Genomic DNA, 27,215 nt, shown 5'->3' with positions numbered 1-27,215 from the left:
AAACATATCGGAAATTATTGCCTTGACGAGGTTCACTGTAAACTTCGAAGAATTTAAAATACTTAATGCACTTAGCATTTACGAGAATTAAGTTATTATAAACAGTGTTATCCATTCTATCGCTGGTTTGAGGATGAGTTATTTATAAATGAAGGTTAAAATAAACGAATTTTCATCTATACTTTACTTCACGCAAATCTTATTGAACCATTATCTCGTTTGCGTTTCGTCCTATTAAATTTGATACTACCTGCTTCCCTTAGGTCACATCCTGCCGTTGTGGCCGCCCTTACCGGAAGTTATAATGAATGGATGAAATTTTCAAGATAATAATGTACCAGTCAATGCCCGTATACTTAAAATATAATGCCAAATATTGTATAGTAGTTTATGACTGTATGTATGTATATATGGCCGGAAACATTCCACTTGATTTAGTTTACCTAAACTCACGCTGTTTCATGGAACGTTTTCTGGGATTATATGTTGCAGGAGCGTATATTTCACCATTTCCGGTTTAGTTCTGTTAGAGGGTTTGAACGTTAACCTTCTTCACGCTTCGCCTCGTCAATACTTCTATATTTTCGTGTTGACGAGTAAAAGGTGAGTTTAGTCTCCCTAGTGTTTTACTGTAGTCTTAAATTTAATGAAGAAAACTATCGTTACGGCGTATTGGCAGCTTTATCAAGAGGATACAATATATCCCCAGTCACTGTTAGTGACCTATGTTTTTCCTTACACCTTAAAATGATGTCGTTTTGCTTAGTCATTTGTGTTATTGTAAAATTGTATCAAAAGAGGTCTAGCGATGGGTAATTAGATGTGTGTTAAATGTTTTGTGTATCATATTCTCAGCGATCTGCAGTGGAAATTATAAATGATGTGCCTCAAATACTCTTCGTGTTATTTAATTTTAAATTATTAAGAATTTGGCTTTCACAAAATACATCTAAGGTGTTGACCCACTTATAAACTATAGGCCAGTTTGATTGCATTTCATTTTTACATGCATTCATAAATAAATTAAACAATGTCATTGTTGGTTTCAGTCAGTACATTTTTCTCATGTTGAATTTTCCAAATTGTTTTGTAGTTGTGACATGCACGGTTAAGGAAATCACGACTGCTTTAAAATCATTCTACAGCCAACTAATCATAATTTTTTCCGGACTATCTTCGGCAAAGTGTGGGCTAAAACGCAGAGGAGTTTGAAAATGCAATCACATTATGTTGGATGACTGTAAAAAGAAACATTAAGAAGTGTGTTCTTCAATGTGTGTCCTAATTATGACAATATTTGTATTAGAATGTGATACTGCTTTATTCCTGTATTGATTTTTTTTCCCTAAATGTGTCTTTTCCACTTTCATTTATCATTCTGTTTTTATTCTAATTATAACTACATCCAACTATATTTTCACGTAATTGTTCTTTTTTCGGTGTATCCCTAAAACTCTTTTATAGTTTTGACGACGACGTAACGTTATGATAAAACATAAAAAGTTACCGGTGCCTATAAATTGTTGCATTTATTTTCATCTCGCAGATTCATGGCTGCCTGCGTGCTGTGCCGCTTGAGGCCGAGGCTATGCGACCTTTCAGGTTTGAGAAATGGTTTTGCTCATCATGTTATTGGGAAATTTGAGATTGAGCTGGATGAGCGGGACAGAAGGGTTGATCCGCTGCAACATCTGGATGCCTCTCTCCATAAAGACTACAAGCTCCATTACAGCCCATCCTCATATCATCACACTTCGGGAAAGTCTTTCCTCTCCCACAGTCAAAATGATGTCAACGACGAAGAAATGTGTCTCACCACTCTCGCTCCTTCTTTCTGGCAGCAGAGCAATCGCTACAGCGTAAGCTCCTCACGACATCTTTCCACCTCCAAAAACACTTTGCTCGATTTGGCCTTCAACAGAGGCCCTGAACCCAAGACACTGGGGCCTCTGCTCCAAAGACCACCCGTGTCACCTGATGTAAAAGTTGATACTCGTGCCTTTCTCAAGTGCAGGCATGATTATTCGTCTACATCCTTTGATCTCACCCAACGACCCCCTCCTCTTGCATGGGAACGGGTGGTGCAATTACTCCAGAGAGCATCTGTCCTTAAAGGCATCATGAAACCGTCTGACATTTGTTGTTTCTTTGTGGAGCTCAGCCATATTGACTCTGAGAATGTGTCATTAGTGAAGACCGACCAGCGCTTCATCATGCTACTTCGCTACTCCGTGGAGAACCTTGGTTTTTTTTCTTTAGGGGAGCTCCTGGATGTGCTAAGGTCATTTGTGTGGCTGGAAATGCCACAAAGCCACACAGTCCTCGGGCTGTATGAGGCTGAGTTGAGTCGGCGCGCCAGTGAGATGACTTTAGATCAGTTGCTGTTGGTGGCTGACTTATGGCGCTGCATTGGGAGGAAGGTGCCTCAGTTCCTAAAGCATCTTTATAACCTAGTCCATTTGTATCTGGGACAAATAAGGCTTCCAGAACTAGTCCAACTGCTGTACATCATGGGAGAAGCGAGGCACTGCCCCAAAGTCCTGATCCAGCCCATAGAGCAGCTACTCGTGCGACACTTAGAACAGTTAAACCCGGAAGAAGTTGGTACTGTCTGCTTGGGGCTCTTCAAATCTCAAACGTCCCTTTCTGAGGTGGCAGTGAATCGCCTTGTGGATAAGGCACACTCTCTTGTTGGGGACATGAGTGACTTCGCCATGGTAAATGTACTCAAATACCTGCGTTTCAGCTACTTGTCTCACAGGAAGTGGATGGAGGCCATGGCACACGAGGTGCCACAACGTGCTCACCGTATGGGTGTTAAGGGGCTGATGCATGTGGCACTAGCTTGCTCAGCTTTGCACTACCGAAACGACCGCATCCTCATGGCAATTGCTGAGAAAATTCCGTCACTGGTGCCACACTGCCGTAGTAAAGACTGCTGCAAGCTCTTGTGGGCCTTTGGCACCCTAGGGTTCCTCCCTTCTCAGAGCCCAAGCTTTTACCAGAGTCTTACTGAGGGTCTGAGAGAGAGAAAAGCTGAGTTCCTACGATACCCAGAACATCTGCTCACTGGTCTTCTTGGCCTTGCCTTTGTCTCACAGTTCCCAGAGGACCTGATCACGTTAGCCTTGAGCCCCGACTTTGTCAACTTAGCGCTTAAGTCAACACAGTTGGAACTGAAGAAAGACTTGTTCACCTTGGATGGAGCCGTGGCTTTGGAGTTACCGCAGTGGACTGGTCCTCGGCTTAGCTGCGAACTGAGAGAAGAGGTGAAAGTAATGTTGTGGAAGTTTCTCCAATCGGACGTGTGCCAGAAGCTTGAGGTGAAGGAGGCAGAGACTGCACTGCAAGAACTGCTGGGAGGAGAAGAGTTTGTCTGTACACGAATGATCCTTCCCCACATGCGATCCATCGACCTTGAAGTGCACCTAGATTCTACCGGTCAGGCTGTACCTGTCAACCCAGAATTTCAAACAGCGGTTCAGAACAGTTCCTTCAAAAGTGCTTCAAAGCAGCCTTGGGGGAGAATGAACATCGGAGTGGGTGTGACTGACGATCTCATAGCGCAGCTTACAAATGCCAAGAACCATCCAGCTCCAATGATCCCACCTGCTGAAGTCCAAACTCCTTCTGTAGTGGAGCCTGATGAAGGAGAAAGATTGTTTAACACCGGGCTAAACCTGACGAGTGCCATCACGGAATCGATCACTGCTCCCAGCAGCCACAGATCGGCCCCTCGGGACGCAAATGCCATTGTTAAGCTCGCCATTCAGGTCTCCAGCAGGAACCACTACTGCCACCAGTCACAGCAGCTCCTGGGCTTGCACGCTATGAAGAGGAGGCAACTGAGGTTGGCAGGTTACAAGGTTGTAGAGCTTTGCCATTACGAGTGGATTTCCATGTTGAGGAAAAGCAGGACTGAGAAGATGGCTTACCTTCACTGCAAGCTGTACAACAGCCTGGAAGCTTGACTTCTCACAGCTGCTGGACTTTAAATGAAGTCGTTGCTTGAAATATTTGTAGTTTTCTAATGAGTTTGTGCTGAGCACAGCAAAAAGATGGATTCTGGGCTTTTTTTTTTTCTTTGTCAATCATCCATACACTGAATGTCAAAATAAAACGAGGCACGTCACAAAGTTTATATAACAAAATGATCTCATCCTGGCAATTGTTTGTCCATAAAAGATCATGATGAGTGAAAAAGGCACAGGTGTATCTCAGTAAATTCCAGTTGTGTCAAACGTTTAGTCCGGTAATTCAATTAAAAAAGTGAAACTCGTTTTAGAGATCGACACACAGAGTAAAAGTTCATTATATTTTTTTTAAATATGCATGTAAATTTGATGAGCAGTCTGTGATAGTGTAGCAGCTTCCGCCCGGATTTAAAAAAAAAAAAAAATGCATGTTAGGTAAATTGAAGACTGTAGATTGTCTTTAGGTATGAATGTGAGTCTACGTAGAGTATTATTATTATTTTCTCTCTCCTGATATGTGATCTGTGACTGGCTGGTAACCAGTCCAGACTGTACTCTGCCTCTTAGTGAAGGCCTGTTTTAGAATAGGCTTCACCTCACCGTGACTCCAAAGAGGATATCCGCTGGTATGGAAAATAACTCAAGAGATGAGACTCAGAAAAAAAATCTTTGAGATCATTTCTTGGGTATAAGACACGTGGTAAGTAAACAGGAAATGAGTAAGAAGCATATTCAGAATGGGTGCAGCTTCTGGGTTTCTTGCCACTAGAGGGCGGACTTCAACAAGGTACTACATGCAGAATCCACTGATACCGATGAGCTCTGTTATCACAATCTTCTCATTAATACAGCTGGTTTTGGCATTTTTCTTTCACATGTCTTTTTCTTTTCCTTTCGGCTTGTCCCGTTAGGGGTCGCTACAGCGTGTCATCTTTTTCCATCTAAGCCTATCGTGCATCTTCCTCTCTAACCCCAACTGCCCACATGTCTTCACTCACAACATCCATCAACCTTCTCTTTGGTCTTCCTCTCGCTCTTTTGCCTGGCAGCTCCATCCTCTGCACTCTTCTTCCAACATACTCACTTTCTTGCCTCTCAACATTTCCAAACCATTGAAGTCTGCTCTCTCAAACCTTGTCTCCAAAACATCCAACTTTGACTGTCCCTTTCATCGGCTCATTTCTAATCCTATCTAACCTGCTCACTCCGAGCGAGAACCTCAACATCTTCATTTCTGCCACCTCCAGTTCTGCTTCCTGTTGTTTGTTCAGTGCTACCGTCTCTACTCCGTACATCATGGCCGGCCTCACCACTGTTTTATAAACTTTGCCCTTCATCCTTGAGGATACTCTTTCATCACATAGAACACCAGACACCTTCCGCCAACTGTTCCACCTCGCTTGGACCCGTTTCTTCACTTCCTTACCACACTCTCAATTGCTCTGTATTGTTGACCCCAAATATTTGAAGTTGTCCACCCTCGCTATCTCTTCACCCTGGAGCTTTAGTCCTCCTCCCCTCTCATTCACGCACATATATTCTGTTTTGCTTCATATATATATATATATATATATGCTTCACATATATTCTGGTTTCTTTCGCAACATGTGATGCATAAAAATGCTGCTCTTTGATGTGTTGCACACCACAGAAAACTCCAACCAGAATCAATTTGTAACTGAATATTAGCACTGTGATACTTTTGATATACAGTTAAGACTAAAATAATTTATTCCTGATTTACAACAGATGTGGTTGTTTTACTGGGCCAATTGCAGTGTTGAGCAAACTACAAAAAAAAAAAAAACCCTAATAATAAAGCAATTCATTATGCAGTGGTGGGCCAACATTGGTGAGTATTTTCTTCTGCTTATTTGAGGTCATGTTTCAGGGGCAACAGCTTAATCAGGCAAGCCCAGACTTCCCTTTACCTTGGCACTTCGTCCAGCTTTTCCAAATGAGTTCCAGGCCAGCCGAGAGATGTAGTCTCTCCATCATGTCCCTGGTCCTTCACGGGCCCTCCTTGAGCCCCTTCCCACCCTTATCTCTATGCGAGAGCCCAGACACCCTGCGGGGGAAACCCATTTCGGCCACTTATACTCCTCTTGTTCTTCCGGTAACTGAATTAAAATGTCAAATTATTACTCATACAACTTTCTTAGGAAATCAATGTCCCACCACTGGTGAGCTACAGTATTTTTAGAACAGACCCGGAGGCTACTCATGTGATCCTTAGGGGGCTGCCTGGTGCCCTCGGGCACCATGAAGGTGAACACCTGTGCTAGCTCTTCACTGGCTCCTATATATTGTTCCAAGAGACTGAGTTTTTCTCACAGTTTATCGGATAAAATCAGTAACATAAAAGAAAAAATGAAAAAATACAAGACTCACAATGGGAAATATTTACATTGTCTCCTAAGAAAACTCCCATTGACATCCATTTCCTAAAGCACTTGTCCTCATTAGGGTGAGGTGGAGCCTCATTCTTAGGCAAGGCTAGGGTTACACCCTGTACTGGTTTCCAAACAATTGCGAGGTACACATAGACAGACCACCATTCGAGCTCCCATTTGCACCTTTACACAAATTAGGTTCTTAAATTAATCCAACATGCAAGTTTTTGGAACGGAGTGAGCGGCTTAGCCGTAATTTAAACGCAGAACCTCTCAACTTAAAGCCATATGTGCTAAACACTACCTCACATTCTCAGTTTATTGCAAGTTTCTGCAGTATTTTAACCATTTAACACATGAAAAAAAGAAACAATTTGTACAGCATTGGATGATGCTAGCTACAGTCATGGTGAAGCTAATACGTAACGGCTAAAAAGACCTAAAAAGTGCTTTTTCATTAGTGAAAAGAAGAGTCAATGGCCTTGAGACACTACTGCAAGAATGAATTCACATTTGGACCTTTCATGTCCCAAACTCTGGCAGCAAATTTCACACCTCTAGGTGTGCGAGGAGCATCCCTTTGAAGTTCACAGACACCCTTTCTCATTTAGCACCTTTTATTAAATATATATTTTTATATAATCGCAGCCGCCTCCCCTTACTTTTCTGAGTGGAGAATGGCTGAACTGGGGTTTGTAAACAAGTCTGCGGTGACATTTTGTTGATCACTTGCCTTTCTTTTGACATGCTTAATTAAGCGGCTATCAACACAAGTAGGTAAATAGAGGATAATGATCAGGCTCAGACACTACATTGCAGGCAGTTAGTCGAGGAGCTGCGAATGCTGTTTCAATAATCCCCGTCTTATTTGCATTTCAATTCTTGTGCTTTTTCTTCGGCTGGAGGCTAATCCAGCGGCTGGCTGAATATGTGGCCTCGGTGTGCATCGGCATCTCTTGGCTCGTCCCGGGAGAGAAATATACGACATTGTGTCTTGCGCTAATGCTTTCATTTACTTCATTGTACAAAACGGACAAATCCCACTGTCTCATAAAATGCCGATGCAACAGCTCAAATGCAACAGAAGCAGCGGGAATGTGCGAATTGTTTCCTTAGTGCATCTCTTTAGATGTTATTTGTTTGTGTATCGTTTTGGCTCAGCTGACCTCTCTGATGCCGTTCGGTAATGTGTCTGGCTCGAAGGCGTTTAACATTCCTCACGCACACGCATTGTTAACCAGCTGCTGTCTACTTACACTGATGGAAGATGTTTGCATGCAGCTAAAAAGACACACTTAATGGAGTTCTAAACAGCGATGCACTGGAAGCTGAGAGGTTGAACACAATCTGTTTTGAGATACTGGTTCATTTCGGACCAGTTGTTCCCGCAGGAAATAATGGAAATTGAATGAATAAGTTCCAGGGTCAAACTGTTGCTCTCAACCTGAATAGGTGGGCTCTTGTTTGACCCATTATAGACACACTTAATTGACTTTTAACAAGCAATATACCGGCAGTGGAAGCTAACCAGTTGAACACGATCCATTTCGAGATGCTGTTTGATTAAGAGTTATTTTATTTGTCCCATAGAAATGAATGCCATTTATGACTTGCATGGTCAAAATGTCATCATAAATAACCCATTATTATTATGTTTTTAAAGTAACATTTTCTCGTGTTTTATTATTTTAATTGTCAAACATTTACACTAGGGAAGTGCAGACCGAGGATCGAACGAACGTAGCCTTGCATCTAGACTTTTTCCTTTATAGCTTTTTATCATTCTTATGTCAATCAAGTGGAAAAAGAAGTTTAACTGTGGTGTATATTTTAATGTTCAAAGAATGCATTTGTTGTGAACGCTGTTGGATGGTTACCAACATGGAGGTGTTAGGATTACTATATTCATTGAGACACAGGAAATTTTCACACCAATTAAAACAATTCCCAGGCTTAATAAAACGTCTGTGACGTGCTTCTCTCAAAATACTCCAGTAGCCCTCTCTAAACAGCACTGTTAAGATCAACCGGTTTTGCGGGGAATACAAATGAGCCACTGTTCATCCAGCCTTCTCTACTGCGGCGTGATCCATGAGGAGTGGCTTTGCATTACAATGATGACTACTCAGCGTGACTACCAGATAAAGTACAGTGGTAGTGTCATATATGATTGAACCAGAGTCAGGAAGTTAATCGTCTGTGGGGAGAGGTCGGCCTCGTCTCACGCTCCAAAAAAATATACTAGTATACAGTTGAAGCCAGAAGCTTACAGTGAAGAAAATAAGTATTTGAACACCCTGCTATATTGCAAGTTCTCCCACTTAGAAATCATGGAGGGGTCTGAAATTTTCATCCTAGGTGCATGTCCACTGTGAGAGCGATACTCTAAAAAGAAAAATCCAGAAATCACAATGCATGATTTTTTTTTTTTTTTAACGATTCATTTGTGTGATACACCTGCAAATGCGTATTTGAACACCTGTCTATCAGCTAGAATTCTAACCCTCAAAGACCTGTTAGTCTATCTCCACTCCATGTATGATCCCGAATCAGATGCACCTGTGTGAGGTCGTTAGCTGCACAACGACACCTGTCCACCCCATGCAATCAGTAAGACTCAGCCCAGGACTACACGACAAGACTTGGTCAATGACCTGAAAAGAGCTGGGACCACCATTTCCAAGGTGACTGTTGGTAATACACAAAGACGTCATCGTTTGAAATCATGCATTGCATGGAAGGTTCCCCTGCATAACCCAGCACATGTCAAAGCCCGTCTTAGGTTTGCCAATGACCATTTGAATGATACAGAAGAGTCATGGGAGAACGTTTTGTGGTCTGATAAGAACAAAATTGAACCTTTTGGTCATAATTCCACTTACCATGTTTGGAGGAAGACGAATGATGAGTTCCATCCCAAGAACATCATCCCTACTGTGAAGGATGGGGATGGGAGCATCATGCTTTGCTGTATTAAGGAGAGGATGACCGCAGCCATGTATTGTCAGGGAACAACCTCTTTCCCTCAGTCAGAGCATTGAAGATGGGTCGTGGCTGGGTCTTTCAACACGACAATGACCCCAAGCACACAGCCAGCAAAACCAAGGAGTGGCTCTGTATGATGGAAATCAAGGTTCTGGCGTGGCCTAACCAGTCTCCAGACCTAAACCCAATAGAAAATCTTTGGAGGGAGCTGAAACTCCTGTTTTTCTCAGCAATACCCCAGAACCCTCTCTGATCTCGAGAAGATCTGTGTGGAGGAGTGGGCCAAAATCCCTCCTGCAGTGTGTGCAAACCTGGTGAACAACTACAGGAAACGTTTGACCTCTGTAATTGCAAAAAAAAAAAAGGCTACTGTACCAAATATTAACTTTGGTTTTTTCAGGTGTTCAAATACTTATTTGCAGCTGTATCACACAAATCGTTAAAAAAATCATACATTGTGATTCCTGGATTTTTCCTCTTAGCTTATCTCTCTCACAGTGGACATGCACCTACGATGAAAATTTCACACCCCTCCATGAATTCTAAGTGGGAGAATTTGCAATATCGCAGGGTGTTCAAATAATTATTTTCTTCACTGTACACTGTGCAAAAATACACATTAAATATTTTTGTCTCATTGCCTGAAGTCAAATCAGACAACCTCTCCTGTTTCTGGTCAGTCAGGATCACCAAAATTCTTTTATTTTGTTAAATGCAACAATAATGAGAGAGAATTTTATCGTATTTGAGCTCAAAATTTACATACACAATAAAGTACTATGTCCTTAAAGAACATGGGGATGCCCAGATGATGAGGTCATGGCTTTGGAAGCTTAGGTTAACGGACAACGTGCGAGTTAATTGACGCCACACCTGGGGATGTCTATGGGACCTGGTACCAAATGGCCTGCGACCCAGTACTGGTCCATGGACCACTGGTAGATACAAACAACCAGTTAGCTATCCATAAGATATCCTATTGTGCATTTTTTTAATAGTTTCATTTAAAAACAACAGCACTGCTTAAAAAAAAACAAAAAAAAAAACAGTATTCAAGCACACCTGGAAAAACACTGCAAGGGCTGTAATATGCATGCTGGGCCAGTACATAATTTCAATACTGTATTAGTCACTATTGTTATGTCTTGAATAAATAGCATGTTTTTTTTTTTTTTGTCTCATTGTGTTTTCGACTCTTACTCAAGTCACCAGACAATGGTTACCTGCCCCAGAAAGCTCGACGCAAAAGGCGCCAGTCGAAGACTCCAATCAGTAGTACTATATAACTAAAATAATTCCAGTGTGCTATTAATAAAAAAATATCTATCATCATATCTCCTATTCAATAACGATTGCGTAAGCAGGTTTAAAGCCACCAAAGCAGCCTCCCGATATTGAAGATGGCGTCACCGGACTGCCGCTGAATACTTTTGTAATGTGTCGCGATCTTACGTCAACTGCGCTCAAAGCGTTGACGCTGTGTGAGCGAGGAGGGACAGAAATGGGATTATACAACACAATCCTGCCTGCACAACTGTCATCTTGAACTTAACTCGCACGGGGAGCGCGACGCTCGGTGCTAATTAGTCTAAAAACACACTACCTTGTTTTTTTTTTTTTTTTGGTCCACCATATTTTACATGCCTTCTATAAATACATCCGGCGACGATGTGCTCAGAGGGCTTTGTAATTATAGCAGGATGTGTTTTAAATGCTGAAATTTCTCTGTCAATGTTTACCCCTGCTGAAGTCACATACAGTATGCACTTAATTACGAGTGCAACTCTGGTTCATTGCTGCACTGCTCGGTCACGAATGCCACTTTATTAAATATGTCTTCACGGCTGGATGAGATCCATTCTCAATTCTGCTTTTACAAAGTTAATATTGATTGATACTATCTGAAAAGTATTGCTTTGACAGCATCTTGTAGAATTGAATTGAATAGTGAGGATGCATTTCAAAAGTTATGGTTCCCTTTTGTTCCCCCCAGGGTTTTGTGTCAGTTGAGTCGGCACAACCAGGAGATGACCGGTGGGGGTGGGGTGGGGTGGGGGACTGAGTTCTCGTCCCATTCACACTTTTGTCTGCTTTGTTTGTGCCCCTCTGCTGCTTTTATCATGTGCTTTCACACCCATTATTTCGGTCTATTGCGTGTCTTTACTTATTCATTTAATCAGTAGTAAATTACACATAGCAACCGGTCAAAGTGATGCATATTTAATTTTTGATTGGTTGCCCTCTTTGTTGGAAGTGCATCCTGGGCACTGTACCTTCCCAACTCCAGGAGTCGTTCCACCGCCTCTCTATATCAGGAACTGTATGTCCAAGCATGTAATATTAAGAATACATGCAGTGGATGTAAAACCAACTTGATATTCTGTAGGGTCTACTTTTTTTCTTCTAAGCTTGTCTGACACCGGTATTGTTATTTTATCCATCAGGTTCCCTTCCAACATTTGTGCCAGTCATCTCGCTGCGGATCTATGAGGCGCCATTCTCATCTTTCGGCGCCTCAGGCAAGTTGAGAAGCTTCACCTAAAAATTTCAACTGTCTTTGCAGCAAGTATGTGCTCCACTGCGTCGCACTGTTGACGTGAAGTGAAATTCACATTTCTTTTTCAGCTTTTGCACTTCATGTTTTCTTGGTCATAGACAAAAGCATGTTTGTATCACAAAATTCTTGGTTCAGATTTTGTAATCGAAGAGCTTTTCCAGCGGGTTTGACTATTTCTGCATTTTCAAATACAGGGATGCCTCGGTTCTCGACCACAATCCGTTCCAGAAAACAGTTCGAGAAGTGATTTTTTTCGAAAACCGAATTGTTTCCCATTATAATGAATGGAAAAAGTAGTTATGCGTTCCAAGCCCAAAAAATTTGGCTTTTTAAAGCATTTTTTTAGCTTTTTCTGATAATAAACTGCATAGTACAAATACATGTATAGTTTAAATACTTTATATAATAAAATAATTTAAGAAATATATTTATTCTTTGCTTAAAATGTATGTTTTAGTAGTAGAGTACGCGAGGCTGGAAGTGCATTGCCGTATCTGTAGCGATTCGGCCCACAGCCTTGTAAACTTTTTTTTTTTTTATTAACAAAAGTGCAGAATAACTTTGAACAAGCAACTTGCCTTCTTTGGAGCCTTGATTGGTGGTTAATACGGTTGTCCTCGATAAGAAGAAAAACAGTCATTACTGGGACACGTCTGTGTACAGATGCTGCGTTATACAGAACAACAGAAGTGTGCTGGTTGCGCTGCGCGCGTTAGGTCATTTCCGGGTGTTTTTCGGGGGTATTCAGATAGACAATAACAAAACGTGCGTGGGTGGCTCAGCTGCTTGCGGCGTGTGCATTGTTATTTCTGTGATTTTTCGGCAGTGTGGAAATTCACGACAAAGTGCGTTGTGGGTCAGCTGGTCTGGCCACGTGCAACGTGTTATTTTCGGGTTTTTTCGGGGGCATTCGAGTACCAGTTTTCGTTTGAAAACCGATTTGTTAAAAAACGGGGACGTTCGAGAACTGAGGCTTTACTGTAGTGAGGGGATAGTTTGCATCGTTAAAATACTTAACTATAATTATATACTGCCTTTTTAACTGAGCATTTAATCAGCTATTTTCTTAAAGATTTGTGATAATATGGATATTAATCTGAGCAAATCTTTCCATTACGGAAATATGCACTTAATGCACAGGCAGTGTGGACATTTCAACATTTTTTACTGTCATAAAATGGTAAAATCATTTAACCACTGTAATCCTAAACATGAAGGCACTAAAACGTGTACTACCACAATAACGAATATTTTGGATCTCTTTTGATTGTGCAGTTAAGAGTACTTAATGCTATGACCGGCGAGTGTATATCTGTGGCAATAAAACGCCCGTATTTGGTCTCATAAAACTCAAGACAGTGATGCGCCGCTAACCTCTGAGCATACATTAAAGCTGCCCACATCATTTGCTTTTAACCCCTCAGCTCCTTAATGCTAATTCATATTTTAGTCTGGAAGAAGACCCTGATAACACTGTCGACAAATGTAAAGTGATGTCCTGTGTAATTATTCATGACATTATCTCAAACGCGTGCAAAAAAAAAAAAAATGGCGTGGAGCTGTGGAGTGTCAAGTCATCCCAAAATATTGCGGTCAGTCTGTTTTTTCACGAATCGTGTCCTTGGGGGGGAGTTGTGTTGTTGGGAGATGTGCCGAGGAAAATGTCTGATGAAAGAGGGAGCTGCAAGAATTTAAAATCTTTCCAGTGTTCCAAGTTCTGTTGGTAAATAATTGATGCTTTTTACAGTACATTCACATTGACTTGACATTGCAAAACATTGTGCACTGCTGCGAATTGTTTGAGAATATCTCTGTCTCGTGAAAAGCACTGCAACATCTGTGCCGTTCATTTACAAGAGGAGCCACAATGAAATTAAAAAGCATTATCGCCTCTCTGAGTCATACCTACCCGGTGGCAAAGGAGGATGGACCACATCGCTCATCATAACAATGATAATTGCAGCAGATTTATTTGATGAAATTGTGTTGCTAATAGGACCTTAATAAATCTCAGAGAAAATCAACTTTTGTTTAACCAAACCACTAAACTAGACTGGCCAATCACGATGAAGCAAAAAAGTGAGATTGATTTTTGTTTTTATCTGCGAGATCTACACATTAGGAATTTATTGCTTGAATGTACTGGTAACCTTGAAAAGGTGCACTGCATACCTTTTATGCCTTCTCGTTTCAAATAAACCTTTTGCAAAAAGTCAATAATGTTTCTTCAGGGACACCAGAAAGTATTACAGTGGTCCATGTTAGTTCCTGAAGGTTTGACGGACTTAGCAGCAGCAGGAGTGGGTCTTGACAAAAAGTCAATTCCACAAAAAAAGTGCGAGATGAATGATATGAAAATAGGACCTAACACCAAGAACCAGACACATTCAGTAGCGTGAAAATATTGCAGCCTGCTTGACATGAATGACTGCATTAGTTTTTCTCCAAAAAAAAAAAAAAAAACATGCATATTTCGTTAATTGAAAATTGTGTCTTATATTTTTTGAACTGTCCCTGGAGCTAGTTTCTGTAGCCGGGGATCGGATCACCAAGGTCCCCGCCTTTGCCCACCGCCCAGCTCACATTGCACCCGACCCCTAGGGGCCACAGGTGGTGAGCCCATGGGAAGGGGGACCCATGTTACCCTTTCGGGCTGTGCCCGGCCGAGCCCCATGGTACAGGCCCGGGCCATTAGGCGCTCGCCTTCGAACCCCACCTCCAGGGCTGGCTCCAGAGGGGAGCCCCGGTGACCCGCGTCTGTGCAAAGGAAACCAAGATCCAATTTTTGTATCAGTCATCGGGGTTTTGGGGTCGTACTTTGTCTGGTCCCTCACCTAGGACCTTTTTGCCATGGGTGACCCTACCAGGGACATGAAGCCCCAGACAACTTAGCTCCTAGGATCATCGAGCGGCTCCTCCTCTGGATTGAGAGGAGCCAGGTGAGGTGGCTGGGGCATCTGATCCGGGAAGCCTCCGTGGTGAGGTGTTGCCAGGCATGTACCAGCGGAAATAGACCCGGGTACGACCCAGGACACGCTGGAGAGACTACGTCTCTCGGTTGGCCTGGGAACGCCTCGGGATCCCTCCGGAAGAGGTGGAAGAAGTGGCTGGGAAAAGGGAAGTCTGGGTATCCCTGCTGAAGCTACTTCCCCTGCGACCCGACCCGGAGAAGTGGTAGAAAATGGATGGATGGATGCATAGATATTTTGAGCTGAATAAACTAGTGAGGATTAATGAATGTACATGCACATGCAAATATGAAGACCCTGTCAAGTCTCGAGGGGGATTATGAAATAAGCAAATCCTATTCACAACACGATTTTAAAAATTGAAAACTTGAAAGTACCTGGAACAGATGCTATAATGCGTGCTGTATATGTTGAGTCTGTAAAGGTCTAGACCAGATGTAGTTTGGGGGAGAATAGTCATGTTATGAAATTGTCACGAATGCAAAAAAAGAAAAAAAAAAAAGATGCTACGTGTGCTCACCTTTATGCAGATCCAAGCCAAAATGTCATAATGAATTCACGCGTCGCAAAGTTGCGTGATGTCTGCGTTGAGATTGTGGAACGGGGAAAGGAGGCGGCATTTGCATTCGGAGGCAGGAGCGTTGACAGTTCTATTAAATTCCTCTCGCCACATTTTTATTCCGATGTGCACCCAAATTGATTGCTATGCCTGTGCCACCTATCCAGAAACTTTCACTGAAGTCACTGGCGTATTTTTTATTTATTTATTTTTTTGGAAAGGGGGGGGGGGGATAATCATGCTGAATACGGCGTGTGGTGGCAGTATTCAAATCCCAGTGAGGATGCTTGTCATTCAGCAGAAGAACGCTGGGCCTATTTTAAGGCACCCAGCAATGTTATCTCTAGAAAAACAAAACAAAACACTTCAAAGATATATTTTGTTTTCACACGAGCATGTTCCTCTGCATTTTTATTTTTTTGGGAAAACAAAACAGGAGACACTGCAAGAATGAAGGACATTTGTCTTTGTTTTGCTCACCAATTTAGACGCTGCAGCATGGCTGTCATCTTGGCTGATTTAATGGACTTGACTGCCAACCCACCGCGGGTGACCTCATTCCGGCGAAACGAAAGCATTCTGAGACCTTCTGATCAAAAACTGTGACTTAACGCTTATCAACCTATACTGCCGCTGATTAGAACCAGTTCCTCCTTTTAATCCACACGACGTAATTATACAGGAGATGTCCGACTCCCAAGGACGCTCCGATGCACTGAATCGGAGCGTGTTTTTGCAGGGAAATTTATAAAGATGTATATTTTAGAAATATTGCGGCATGGTGATCAGCTGGTAAAGCGTTGGCCACACAGTTCTGAGGACCTGGGTTCGATCCCGGTCCCGCATGCTCTCCCCGTACCTCCTTGGGTTTTCTCCAGGCTCTCCAGTTTCCTCTCACATCCCAAAAACATGTAACATTAATTGGACACTCTAAATTGCCCCTAGGTGCGATTGCAAGTGTGGCTGTTTGTCTCTACGTGCCCTGCGATTGGCTGGCAACCAGTTCAGGGTATAGCCCGCCTCCTGTCTGGTGACAGCTGGTATAGGCTCCAAGCACTCCCCGCGACCCTTGTGAGGATAAGCGGCAAAGAAAATGGATGGATGGGTTGCGGAGGTACAGTAACTGGGGTGGAGGACGTAGTCCTCATGTCCTCGATTTGGTCCACAACCAACCCTGAAAGCGAAAAGCATCAATGCAGCAGAACATCAAAATCTGGAAAATCCGAATATAGTAACTTGGGAAAATATATAAATTTGGACCAACATTTTAATGATACTATCTATAGATACAGAATAATGAAGAGAAGTGACAGCTCCAGGAGGAAGTCTCACGCGTAACCCACCACAATACAGCAGAAATGACAAGCAGCATTATTTGCAATGGCAATGGAATTAAAAGATAGATAACAACCCATAGCTTTTTCTTGCTCTTGGAATACTATTACCACTACTACTCCTAATTCTTTGTCTTTTCTGGTAGTCTAAATGCCCTGTGGCACTACAGACTTGCGATTTTTTATCAGTGTGGATATTGCTGTGCGTGCGTGCGTGTGTGTGTGAGTGAGAGAGATGTGCTGTCTTGGTCACACACAATCACACGTGCTGATTTTTTTTTTTTTTTTTTTTTTTTTTTTTTCATTGTCATGTGTGAGGTCTCACAAAATTGGGTCAAATATGAAAAATCTTTGTTTGTACATCACTTAAGTTTGACCTGAATCTTAATAGTTCAACTTAAGACGTTTTGGACAATTGAATGCTTCCAACATCCATCCATCCATCCATTTTCTTAGCCTCTTATCCTCACCAGGGTCGCGGGGAGTGCTGGAGCCTATCCCAGCTGTCAACGGGCAGGAGGCGGGGTGCACCCTGAACTGGTTGCCAGCCAATCGCAGGGCACATCGAGACAAACAGCCGCACCCGCAATCAAACCGAGGAGCAATTTCGAGTGTCCAATTAATATTGCATGTTTTTGGGATGTGGGAGGAAACCCACGCAGGCACGGGGAGAACATGCAGGCGGGTCCGGGATTGAACCCGGGACCTCAAATCTGTGAGGCCAACACTGTACCATCTAATCCGCCGTGCCGCCTGCTTGTGGGGATAATTTCAGGAAGGCTTTTTTTTTTTTTTTTTTTTTTCTCCTGTTCACCGTCCAGTGTTTAGACATTGTTACCAAACATCTGTGGCATATGATGTGACCATATTGTTGGCTAAATGGAAAAAAATCTCTCCAGGAACACTCAAAAGATGCTCCAATACATTTGTCGGCATCTTTATCACAATCTTGCAAAAAAAAAAAAAAAAAACCTAACTCGGATCAGTGCAAGCTATTTAATTACAATAAATCTGAAAACATCTCTAATTAAATGTCATTCGATGGAGAAACCCCGCGGTTACCCTGATGCTGCACAAGCTGAGCCTTACATTGTTTGATGTTCTTAATATGTTCCTGCGTCGTGCGTGCTGTGTGTACCGCTGAAGTGGCGTAAAGTTGCTATAGCAACAAGCCTTTTTCCCCCACTCAATTGTATTCCTATGAGTGGATGTTGCTTTGATCGGGTAGCCAGCGGCTAGGTGAGCCGTTTAATTGTGCCATAACCACTGGGAGACTCTTCTTTGCGGAGGGACGCAGCCATGCAGTCGATATGTTTTACAAGAGGAAATGAAATTTCCCTGTACACTGTCGTCTTTAAAAAGTCAGATTTATTCGGAACACTCTAAGCATTGATCTCTAGTATAAAGGCTATTTGCCCAGTTCATGGTGTACCTATCTGTCTCTCAGCAGAAGTCAGCCGGGTTAGGTGCCAGCACACCCGCAACCCTAGTGAGGATATGCGGTTCAGTGAATGGATGGGTGGATATTCCAAAAGAAGAACCAGATTGTATGTAATATACACTAACTACAAGTGGTGATACATATACATGCAAACCTCATGTAGTTTTTGAGAAGTAAACCTATTTTCAAGTATTGTAGATATGAAAGATATTGCAAAATGGCTTACTTTGAATAATTAATCTCATGTTCTTGTGAGTTTCACGCAGTAACGCCACCGGTGAAAAGTGCTGTCAAGGAATTGATTTTAAAACCTAATCTCCATTCTCATGCGTCCGCCTTTGCAGCGAGCTTCATTTGCAACAAAAAGATATGGAAAAAAAAAAAGAAAACTCATGAGGATGAGCTCAGCTGCAGCCGGTGACTGGGCTGGTATTAAACGGATGCAAATATTTTTCTTTGCGTGTTTTCAACTAGAATGATCACTCACTTTCCACCTGAATGTGCTTCCATGGGATTATTTTGCGCTGTTGTGTACCATCTTTCTTTGGTCTTCATTTTTTACTTTCATTACCTTGTTTTCCTTCCATGGACAGATATTCATAGGTTCTTCCGCTCAATTACAACAATTGTATAGTGTTTCTTTTATATATATATATATATATATATATATATATAATTTTTTTTTTTGGTGTAGTTTATCACAGATGAATGATTTGCCAAGTGATCTGTAACGAGTGTGTCAGGCTGGCGGTCATGTGCGGTCATTGCTGTTGCTGATGCAGCAGCAGAAAATACAGCTGTGTTCAGCACTCCATCAGGGATGAATGACTGATGAACAATTTGCGTGATAACATCGGCGAGTTGACCTTTTAGTTTTGCGGCTAAAATCAGCTTTTAGTGTAACATGTTGTCAGAAAAGTACTGCATTTATATACGTTACATTTGTCTTATTTACACTTTATGATGTGGTTCCAGTGGATACCATGTGCAGGCTCTTGAGAGCATTACTGCTGTAATTCGGGCCCAGGGATGAGAGCAATTGCTGTTTTTATTTTTTTTTCATTTTTATTTTTTTTGTTCAACAAGCCTGAAAAAAAAATCATTCACGTGTATCCTGTTGAAAATGTTGTTTTGCGGGGTATCAAACAAAATCCCCACAAATTTGGGATTTGGTCCATATGGACTTAGTTAAAACAAGATATGCTGACCTAGAAAGATGATCATTTATCTGTTCATCATTTCCTCATTTGAATCCCAGCTGACTTGGCGAGGGGCGCGGTACCCCCTCCCTTGGACCAACCATTTGCACTCAAATTCAGACCCATGGGCAAGTTAGGCTCTTCAATTAACAGCTTTGGGAGTTTTCTGTTCGCTCATCTGAAAAGTTGCCATCCATCCATAATCTGTAACGATCATCTTCATGAGAGTGGAGGTGAGCAGGAGTCTATCCCACCTGACTTTAGGCGCGATGGGGTGAACATCCTGGACTGGTCGCCACTCAATTACTTGGGACATATCGACGACCATTCACATTCATATTTAAGCAATAAAAGCAATGAATTAATAAACCTAGCATGCATGTTTTTAGGATTCGGAAGGAAGCTGAAGTACCCAGGAAAACCAGAACATGTAAACTTCAAATAGGAATGCCAGAGCCAAGATGAAAAGACCGGGTCATCCATTGCTGCTTGCAGCTTTAATTTGGGGGGAGTCATTGGTTCTGTCCGTTTTATTTATGAAAGTCCTAAACAAAGTTGTGGTTTTTGCCTTTAGAACTCCCGAGATTGCAAGGTGACTGTGAGGTGCTCAGACCTCGGAGGTAAAGTCTAGTCTTTCGCCATCTGGTATTTTGACACACATCAGTGAAGACTTATAGTTTCTCATCGTGTGGATGCCAGGCCAAAAAACAGCAGTACTGCGACCTGTATTTGAACTGTACTGATGGGCTACATCTGTTCTCTTCCATAAAAATACGGTACTATTATGGGCTATGCCTTAAATGAGATGAGAGGTCAATGCTTCAATGATGTGAAGTAACTGCATAATTGATTGTGATACCTCACAAATGGACTCTTTCTCTGGTGTTCATTCATTTTTGTTAAGACCACGCTAACGTATCCTGTAGCTGAAGTTGCATTTTTATTTAAAAAAAAAAATGTTGATATGCTGATTTATGAACCATTGTGGTAAGCAATGTAGATCGACATTTAAAACTCTAATTCATCTTGGTCACATCACAGCTTTCCTTGTTTGATGTTCTGCAGAATTTGCGGCAAACATTTATACCGTGAAGCCCTTATAGAAAATAATCCACTAGAGGCTGTTCCACTGCAGCATTTCTGCTCAGTTTGGTTCGAATTGCTGGATTTTAGAAGGGTTAGTTTTTCAGTTAAAAATTTTACAGTGATAAATTGCGTGAAACACGCCACATTGAGCATATCAGTAAGAACAATGTGTGCTAGCCAGTAATCAAAATATTCACTTTTGGACAGGTATGAGTCGAATCAGGAACAAGCCATAGCAGTGAGGTTGAAGTGCTCAGAGAATCGGTTGTGAAGGATGAGATGGGAGACAGCATAATAGCGGTCGAGGAGGATGATTGTCGTCAGTCGGTAGCATGAGGAGGTCAGGATTTTTATGAGGGCTGTGTCATACCCGTTATGGTGTCAGAAGCCAGATTCAGTTCATTGAGTCTGTTGGTTGGACTTTGGTTAAGTTGTCTGGCGGCTGCTCATTCTAGGATCTTACTGAGGATAGGGAGCTAAGCAAACTTGTCAGTAGTTATGAGGGATTTCTGGGTCTGGACCAGTATTTTGAGGATGGGGTTGGTTTAGGCAGTGTTAAACGTAGAGATTACAATGACAGATTAAAGGGAGGAGTTGATAATATTGCCCATTGTGTTGCGGAGGACTGACAGGCAGGACTTCACCATGGACACAGGCCGACTGTAGGTCAAGAGAGCAGGTTGAGGCCTTGGCCACGAGTGACAGTTGCGGTGTCTTGATATGGTGAGTGACCGGAGTTGAGCTTGTTACCAGGGCATGAAGCTGTGAATGGATGGAGAACAATTTGACCTGGAAATAAAAAATCCAAGATTTTGGGCACATACTGTAGGTCAGGGTCATTTGAGGAATGGTCCTTGGGACCATTGGTTGGAGTAGGTGGCGAAGAGTTTCAGAAAAGTTTCCTAGAGGTGCTTTATTTTGACTCTTGTTTCTTTTTCCCCTTTTTAGTTGGAGGGGTTCTCTTACACTCAAACACAAATCTGCTTAACTGAGGAGCAACCAGCAAGCTTGACTAGGTTATCGAAATATTACTCGGTAGTGCCTGTTTCCTTCCTAAGGAAAATGTAGTACAGCATCGAGGTTACAAGACAGGTTTATTTGCAGATAATGCACAAACTCCTGCTCTATGTTGACGAGATCCACGATTTACGACTGTGTTGTAACCTAAATTGGTAAGTAATTCAGACATCAGTAAGTACAGCACAAACTGAGCATGCCTTCTTGTGCAAATACATGACTTGTTCCAATGCCGCGTGCCGATCAGAACCTTGAAACCATGGCACAGTGCTCGCTTGCACTTAACGTGAACCCACGACTGCGTCGCAGTCTGTCCTAAATTCTAAATGTTAGTATGAATTTTTGAATTGTTTGTTAAAAGTGAAGATTTTGACTGGTTTCTGTATGTTAATGAGTTATATTAGGGGAAGCCACTTTCCTCGGTTGCCGAGACAAATTAGCTGTGCCGAAATCTCCCGAATTGAGGGATCGTCCTCACATTATTCTTAACAGTTATCGAGAGCGCTGAGGCTTGATCATGACAAAACTCCGCGGTCCGCATCGCATGTCGTGGTTGAGGGTCGTCTTACCGCCAGCTCGTTAGGAGCTGCTGTGCTTCGTTTCAAACTGCAAGCAGGAGGAAACTTGAAAGTGCGAGTGTTTTGATGCCCTCGCCACCAGCCGCCGGTACGTAGCCCGCAGCAGATAATGCTTCCTCGTGCGGTTAATGAGCAACGATATGAATGGTCAAACGTGCCGTGCCGTGCCGCTGCTGCCGCAATGCTCTTTGAAGTGGAGCTTTTTGAATATTAATGACATTCATGACCTATTTGCTACTTCATTTTATGGAAATTCCTGATGGCCGCGTTTTCCCAGTGGATTCAGGAGAACGTGAACATGCGAGAAGTGAACAACAACGGTTTCATTCAGGGGATTATGCAGTTCATCATTTGAAAACACTGTCCTCCACAAGGCTTTGAAATCGAGACAATGAAACTTTTATGCAAGAATATATCCTTGACACCAATATCTCGAAAATCTTGCTTGCGACATTACTCAAATTAAATAGGACTCCCTCTCCAACAAAGAGAAATAATCCCTCAAAGTAGAGGACTGATTGAAAATCGTGCCCTGTCGAGGTGACAATTTGCATGGACTGACCTTAAACCCTCACTTCATCGGCCGTTTCATTTTAGAAATCAATACGGTCTTCGTTGTGACATTGAGAAACAATCCCTCAGAGAACAGTTACCGTAACTGCTTTAAAAAAAACAAGCATTGATTGGACTTTGCACCGCAGTCATCTTTTTTCGAGTTAATAGTTGAACTTTGAACGCCCTAATGTCTTTCAATTAACAATTCAAAATTGTGTGTGTGGAGCATGTGTGAATATATATATATATGTATATGTATGTATATGTGTATATATATATGTATGTATATATGTATATATATATGTATGTATATGTATGTGTATATATGTATGTATATATGTATATGTATGTGTATATTGTATGTATATCTGTATATGTATGTGTATATATGTATGTATATATGTATATGTATGTGTATATATGTATGTATATATGTATATGTATGTGTATATATATGTGTGTATATATATGTATATATATATGTATATATATATATGTATATGGTGTATATATATGTATATATATATGTATATGTATGTGTATATTGTATGTTATATATGTATATGTATGTGTATATATGTATGTATATATGTATGTATATATATGTATGTATATATGTATGTATATATGTATGTATATTAATATATGTATGTATATATGTATGTATCTATATATATGTGTATATATGTATGTCTATATATATATATGTGTATAATGTATGTATATGTATATATTGTATATATATATATATATGTATTATATATATATGTATATATATGTATGTATATATGTATGTATATGTATGTATATGTATATGTATGTATATGTATATATATGTATATGTATATATATGTATATGTATATATATGTATATGTATATATATATGTATATATACAACAATTTGAAATTTTGGGACAGATTTTTACAAGAATCATGGAAATGACACTAGATTTGGCTTCGCGGGCCACATAAACTCATGTGGCAGGCCAGCTCTTGCCCCAGGGCCTTGAGTTTGACACCTGTGACGTAAGGCTTCTGTGTATCACAAGATCAAATAGAGCGTTACCTACAAGATTACATCTTTTTCTTTACCTTATTTGCATATTTTCTGAAACAAATATTGCAAAAGATTACTAGTCATCCTTCATGTGAGATGTCATGATATTTGGACATCCCAGATTACGACCAACGAGTTTTGCTTTTTCAGTTTTTTCCAAAAGATGGATAGTTGTTAGTGCACATCACTTCTGTTCTCACTTTTTCCTTGGCTTTTTGTTGATTTATTCATTTATTTTTTCCAACATTTATTTCCAAAAGATTGACAGATGTTCTCTGAATTTTCTGTCTTCTGGCTTAGTTTTACAGACACAAGGAAGCTGTGACAGGAGTTTGAAATTTAGCACCAGAGACTGTGGCCGCCCATGGCCTTCAGTGTTCAAAGCAATTGTTGCTGTTCCAAACGCGGGGGGTGACGTCAGCATGCATCCATTCATCTGAATGCGTACATGCGAAAGGGCTGTCGGAGCATGCATTTGTTTCAACAAGTCCTGTTCAAAAGGGACACGCAAATCTATTTGAGCTGAATGATGGTGTCCTTGTGAAGGTGGTAACTTTTCAGAGACAAAGCCAGCTCCTAATGGTATTTCAAACAAGTTTCTACATCAATCACTGCTCCCAAAGCAAGGATTCCCCATTTTAGGGTGTCAGAACAACTGTAACCACGGCTGTCAAAGCATCGCAAGATATTATGACACATCTAACAGTGGGTGAAGACATTTGTTTGACAGCTTGAGTATGGCCGTGCTCCCAGGGGTTCGGAAGATGGCTACCCAACACACCCACCTCGCCATCTGTCTGACGCCATTGTAGCTGGAAGCAAAGCCCACAAGGATGTGCACAGGAAGGCAAGACAGAAACACAGAGAAGTGCTTTTAAGAAGTGCTGCGCACCCTCTTCCCGTCACGAATGTCTTGCATTGTAGTCTTCGGCTTTAAATGTCGGCTCATGTGTTCTCGGAAGATTTTGTAGCATTTTGTGCTGAAGTATTGTTTTGCCGTTTGTGTCAAACACTTTTGTCTTGAGTTTGGAATTATTCGTAACGCAAAAGGAAAACTGAAATGGTTTGGCAAATTAGGAGTATCTCAGTGTCCAAACATTGGGGAAACTGTTTGGATTTTGAAACATTTTCCCTGAAGAAAATAACGAGAGTAGAAATAATCGTTTCCGGGGTCGAACTGTTGCTGTTTTTGACCCAAAACAGATTCAAACTGTCTATTTCACGATCCAGCAGCATCCTAATCATCCCGGACATTCAAAAAAGCCCAATTTGTTCAAACAACATTTTCAAACATAAACTACCAAAACAGGGACACATCTTTTTGAAAAACTTTTCACAGTTAGTGGTGAGCAAAGTGGGATTGGTGTGCGCAGTGGCCCTACTATCCTCTTCGGGGTGCATTCAAGGGCGTTGGGTGGGTATCAAGTATTGCTTTTTCAAGGGGAAACAATTCGGCCCGTCCCCATCGAACCTCAGTTAAAGGCACCCAGACATAACGTATAGAAAACTCTTTCCAATTGGGACTCAAAGAACCCCTTTGTAGCGAACCAAGTTTGTTAGTTCCAGGGTTGGCTGCTGTTGTTTACTGGCGGAACCAACAGGTGTGGTGCTGTTGTCGCAGATATGAATATGAGATACGCAGCCCAGGTAACCGATGTGCCAATCAGATCGTCAGGGGGGACATTCCCATTAAAGGCAATGCATAGGTTTTAGCTTAGCGTCATCATAGGCATGAAGCTCAAAAAATTCCCGTCATATCTAATGGTTCATATATATGGATGCTGTTTACTTGAGTGTTCTTTGTCTCGTCCGTTGAACATATTACATCATAGTTTTAACGGACAATCCTTCCCCCTATCAGTCTATTGAGTCCATATAGACAATGTCCCAAGAGGGGACTCTTGCCTTTTTTTTTTTTTTTTTTAATTGAAAACTGATTAAAGCCGTGTCCATTTCCCCATCCAGCAGGTTTAAGCACATCTGTCCATATGTAGATTTAAGACACTTTTATGTGTCACACCTAAGCGTTGACATTTCACACATTTACGATGTATAAATCGTGTCCTGGGAATTAGAACGGGGTGCACACGCGAGCAAATACTTGCGTGTTTCCTACTTAAAACTGTAATATTGTTCGGCTTTGCTCCTCGAATGAGACACTGAAATACAAACATTGAGCTCAGGAAATTATTTTCCCCATTTGAGAAATCCCAGAGGGGAGGATAACTGTAATTACCTCAATTCATAGAAGGTAGTCAAGGTTTTAAGTGAAGTAATCGCTGGGTTTCTGTGCAAGTGGACTGTCTGGTGCAGTGAGTGGCGTGTCGTCAAGAGAGATTGCTTTTCATTTATCAAGACGCTATTGTTAAAGTGTGAATTCAACTTTTAAATTGCCAGTCTACATTTAGCCCATCGTGTTGAAATGACGCAGGGAAATGCCCTCGTTTCCGGCCTTTGTCACTGCTTCTATGCGTGCCCATCACTTCGCTAATGAATTTAATGCATATATAATGAGATGAACCATGACAACTGTGATAATCCAAATGGGTACGGTGCGGTGGATACAGATAACTGCTGTGCTGTGTTGAACTCTTTCTAGCCAAAAACAGCAGATCCTTCTGGAGCGCATATGTATGGAGTCTAACAGCATGTTTTAAACTTTGTTCTGGTCAGAACTCCAGCTGCAGCATTCTGAATGAACTGCAGCTGAGGAGTCTAGTCAGAAGACCATTACAATAGTCAAGTCTACTTGCGATAAAAGCATGGATGGGCTTTTCCTGGTCTGCTTGACAAATACAAGCCTTCACTCTAGACATGTTCTCCAGACGATTAAAGGCAGTTTTTGTGATAATTTGATATGACTGTTGAAAGTCAGGTCGCAATCTTATCAAAACACCAAAGTTTCAGACTTGGTCTTTGGTTTTTAATGATAGTCCAGGTATTTACCGATGGCAATTCCCTTTTCTTTATTGTCTCAATTTTGTTGTGGTTTAGTTGAAGAAATCTTGGCTCATCCAGTTATTTATCTGCATTAGACAGTGGCACAACACGTCTGTTGAACTGTAGACACCTGCATAATGGTCAAAATTCAAGTTTTGAATTATTTGACCAAAGGGAATCATATACTGGCTGAATAGGAGAGGTCCAAGAACTGACCCTTGACAGTTTTGAATTGCAGTTGCAATTGCTACAAGTGTTTCTATGAAACAGCCAGAGGACTGCCATGATTTAAAGAGACAGTACACTGTGTGGCGTGTATGTACTTTGCCGTGATTTTAACACACCAGATGCCAAAAGCATGTGTTTGGCTATGCGGGTCGCTATATCCCCCAAGTTCCCATTCTCACAGAGCGTTGGCCCGGAGTGACACTGCCCGAGTCCGTATTGGCCCGGTGTCATTTATGTGACACTGCACTGAGGCAAAACATATTGCACTCCATTGCCTGGATATGGCGTTTGTTTTAATATTGTATGAAATATAAAAACTGACATTTTAATCAACTATCATCA

General features: G+C 41.6%; 1 protein-coding gene across 2 annotated transcripts; it reads left to right on the top strand.

Annotated features, from left to right (window-relative positions):
- Positions 1 to 281: 281 nt before the first annotated feature.
- On the top strand, positions 282 to 4,301 carry LOC133512349 (FAST kinase domain-containing protein 5, mitochondrial). Of its 2 annotated transcripts, none has more exons than XM_061841889.1 (3): positions 282 to 334; positions 493 to 603; positions 1,547 to 4,301. In XM_061841889.1, the coding sequence occupies exons 1-3, from the start codon at positions 309 to 311 to the stop codon at positions 3,969 to 3,971; spliced, it is 2,562 nt and encodes an 853-aa protein (XP_061697873.1). In that variant the 5' UTR covers positions 282 to 308; the 3' UTR covers positions 3,972 to 4,301. The 2 variants fall into 2 exon arrangements, with proteins under 2 accessions (XP_061697873.1, XP_061697874.1); XM_061841890.1 differs by lacking the exon at positions 282 to 334 and adding an exon at positions 378 to 396 and having other exon boundaries at positions 1,547 to 4,299.
- Positions 4,302 to 27,215: the final 22,914 nt, after the last annotated feature.

The sequence above is a fragment of the Syngnathoides biaculeatus genome, chromosome 14, assembly GCF_019802595.1.
Source record: "Syngnathoides biaculeatus isolate LvHL_M chromosome 14, ASM1980259v1, whole genome shotgun sequence".
NCBI lineage: Eukaryota > Metazoa > Chordata > Actinopteri > Syngnathiformes > Syngnathidae > Syngnathoides > Syngnathoides biaculeatus.
Note: the sequence above shows the minus strand (reverse complement) of the source record. Positions and strands in the feature narration are given on the sequence as shown.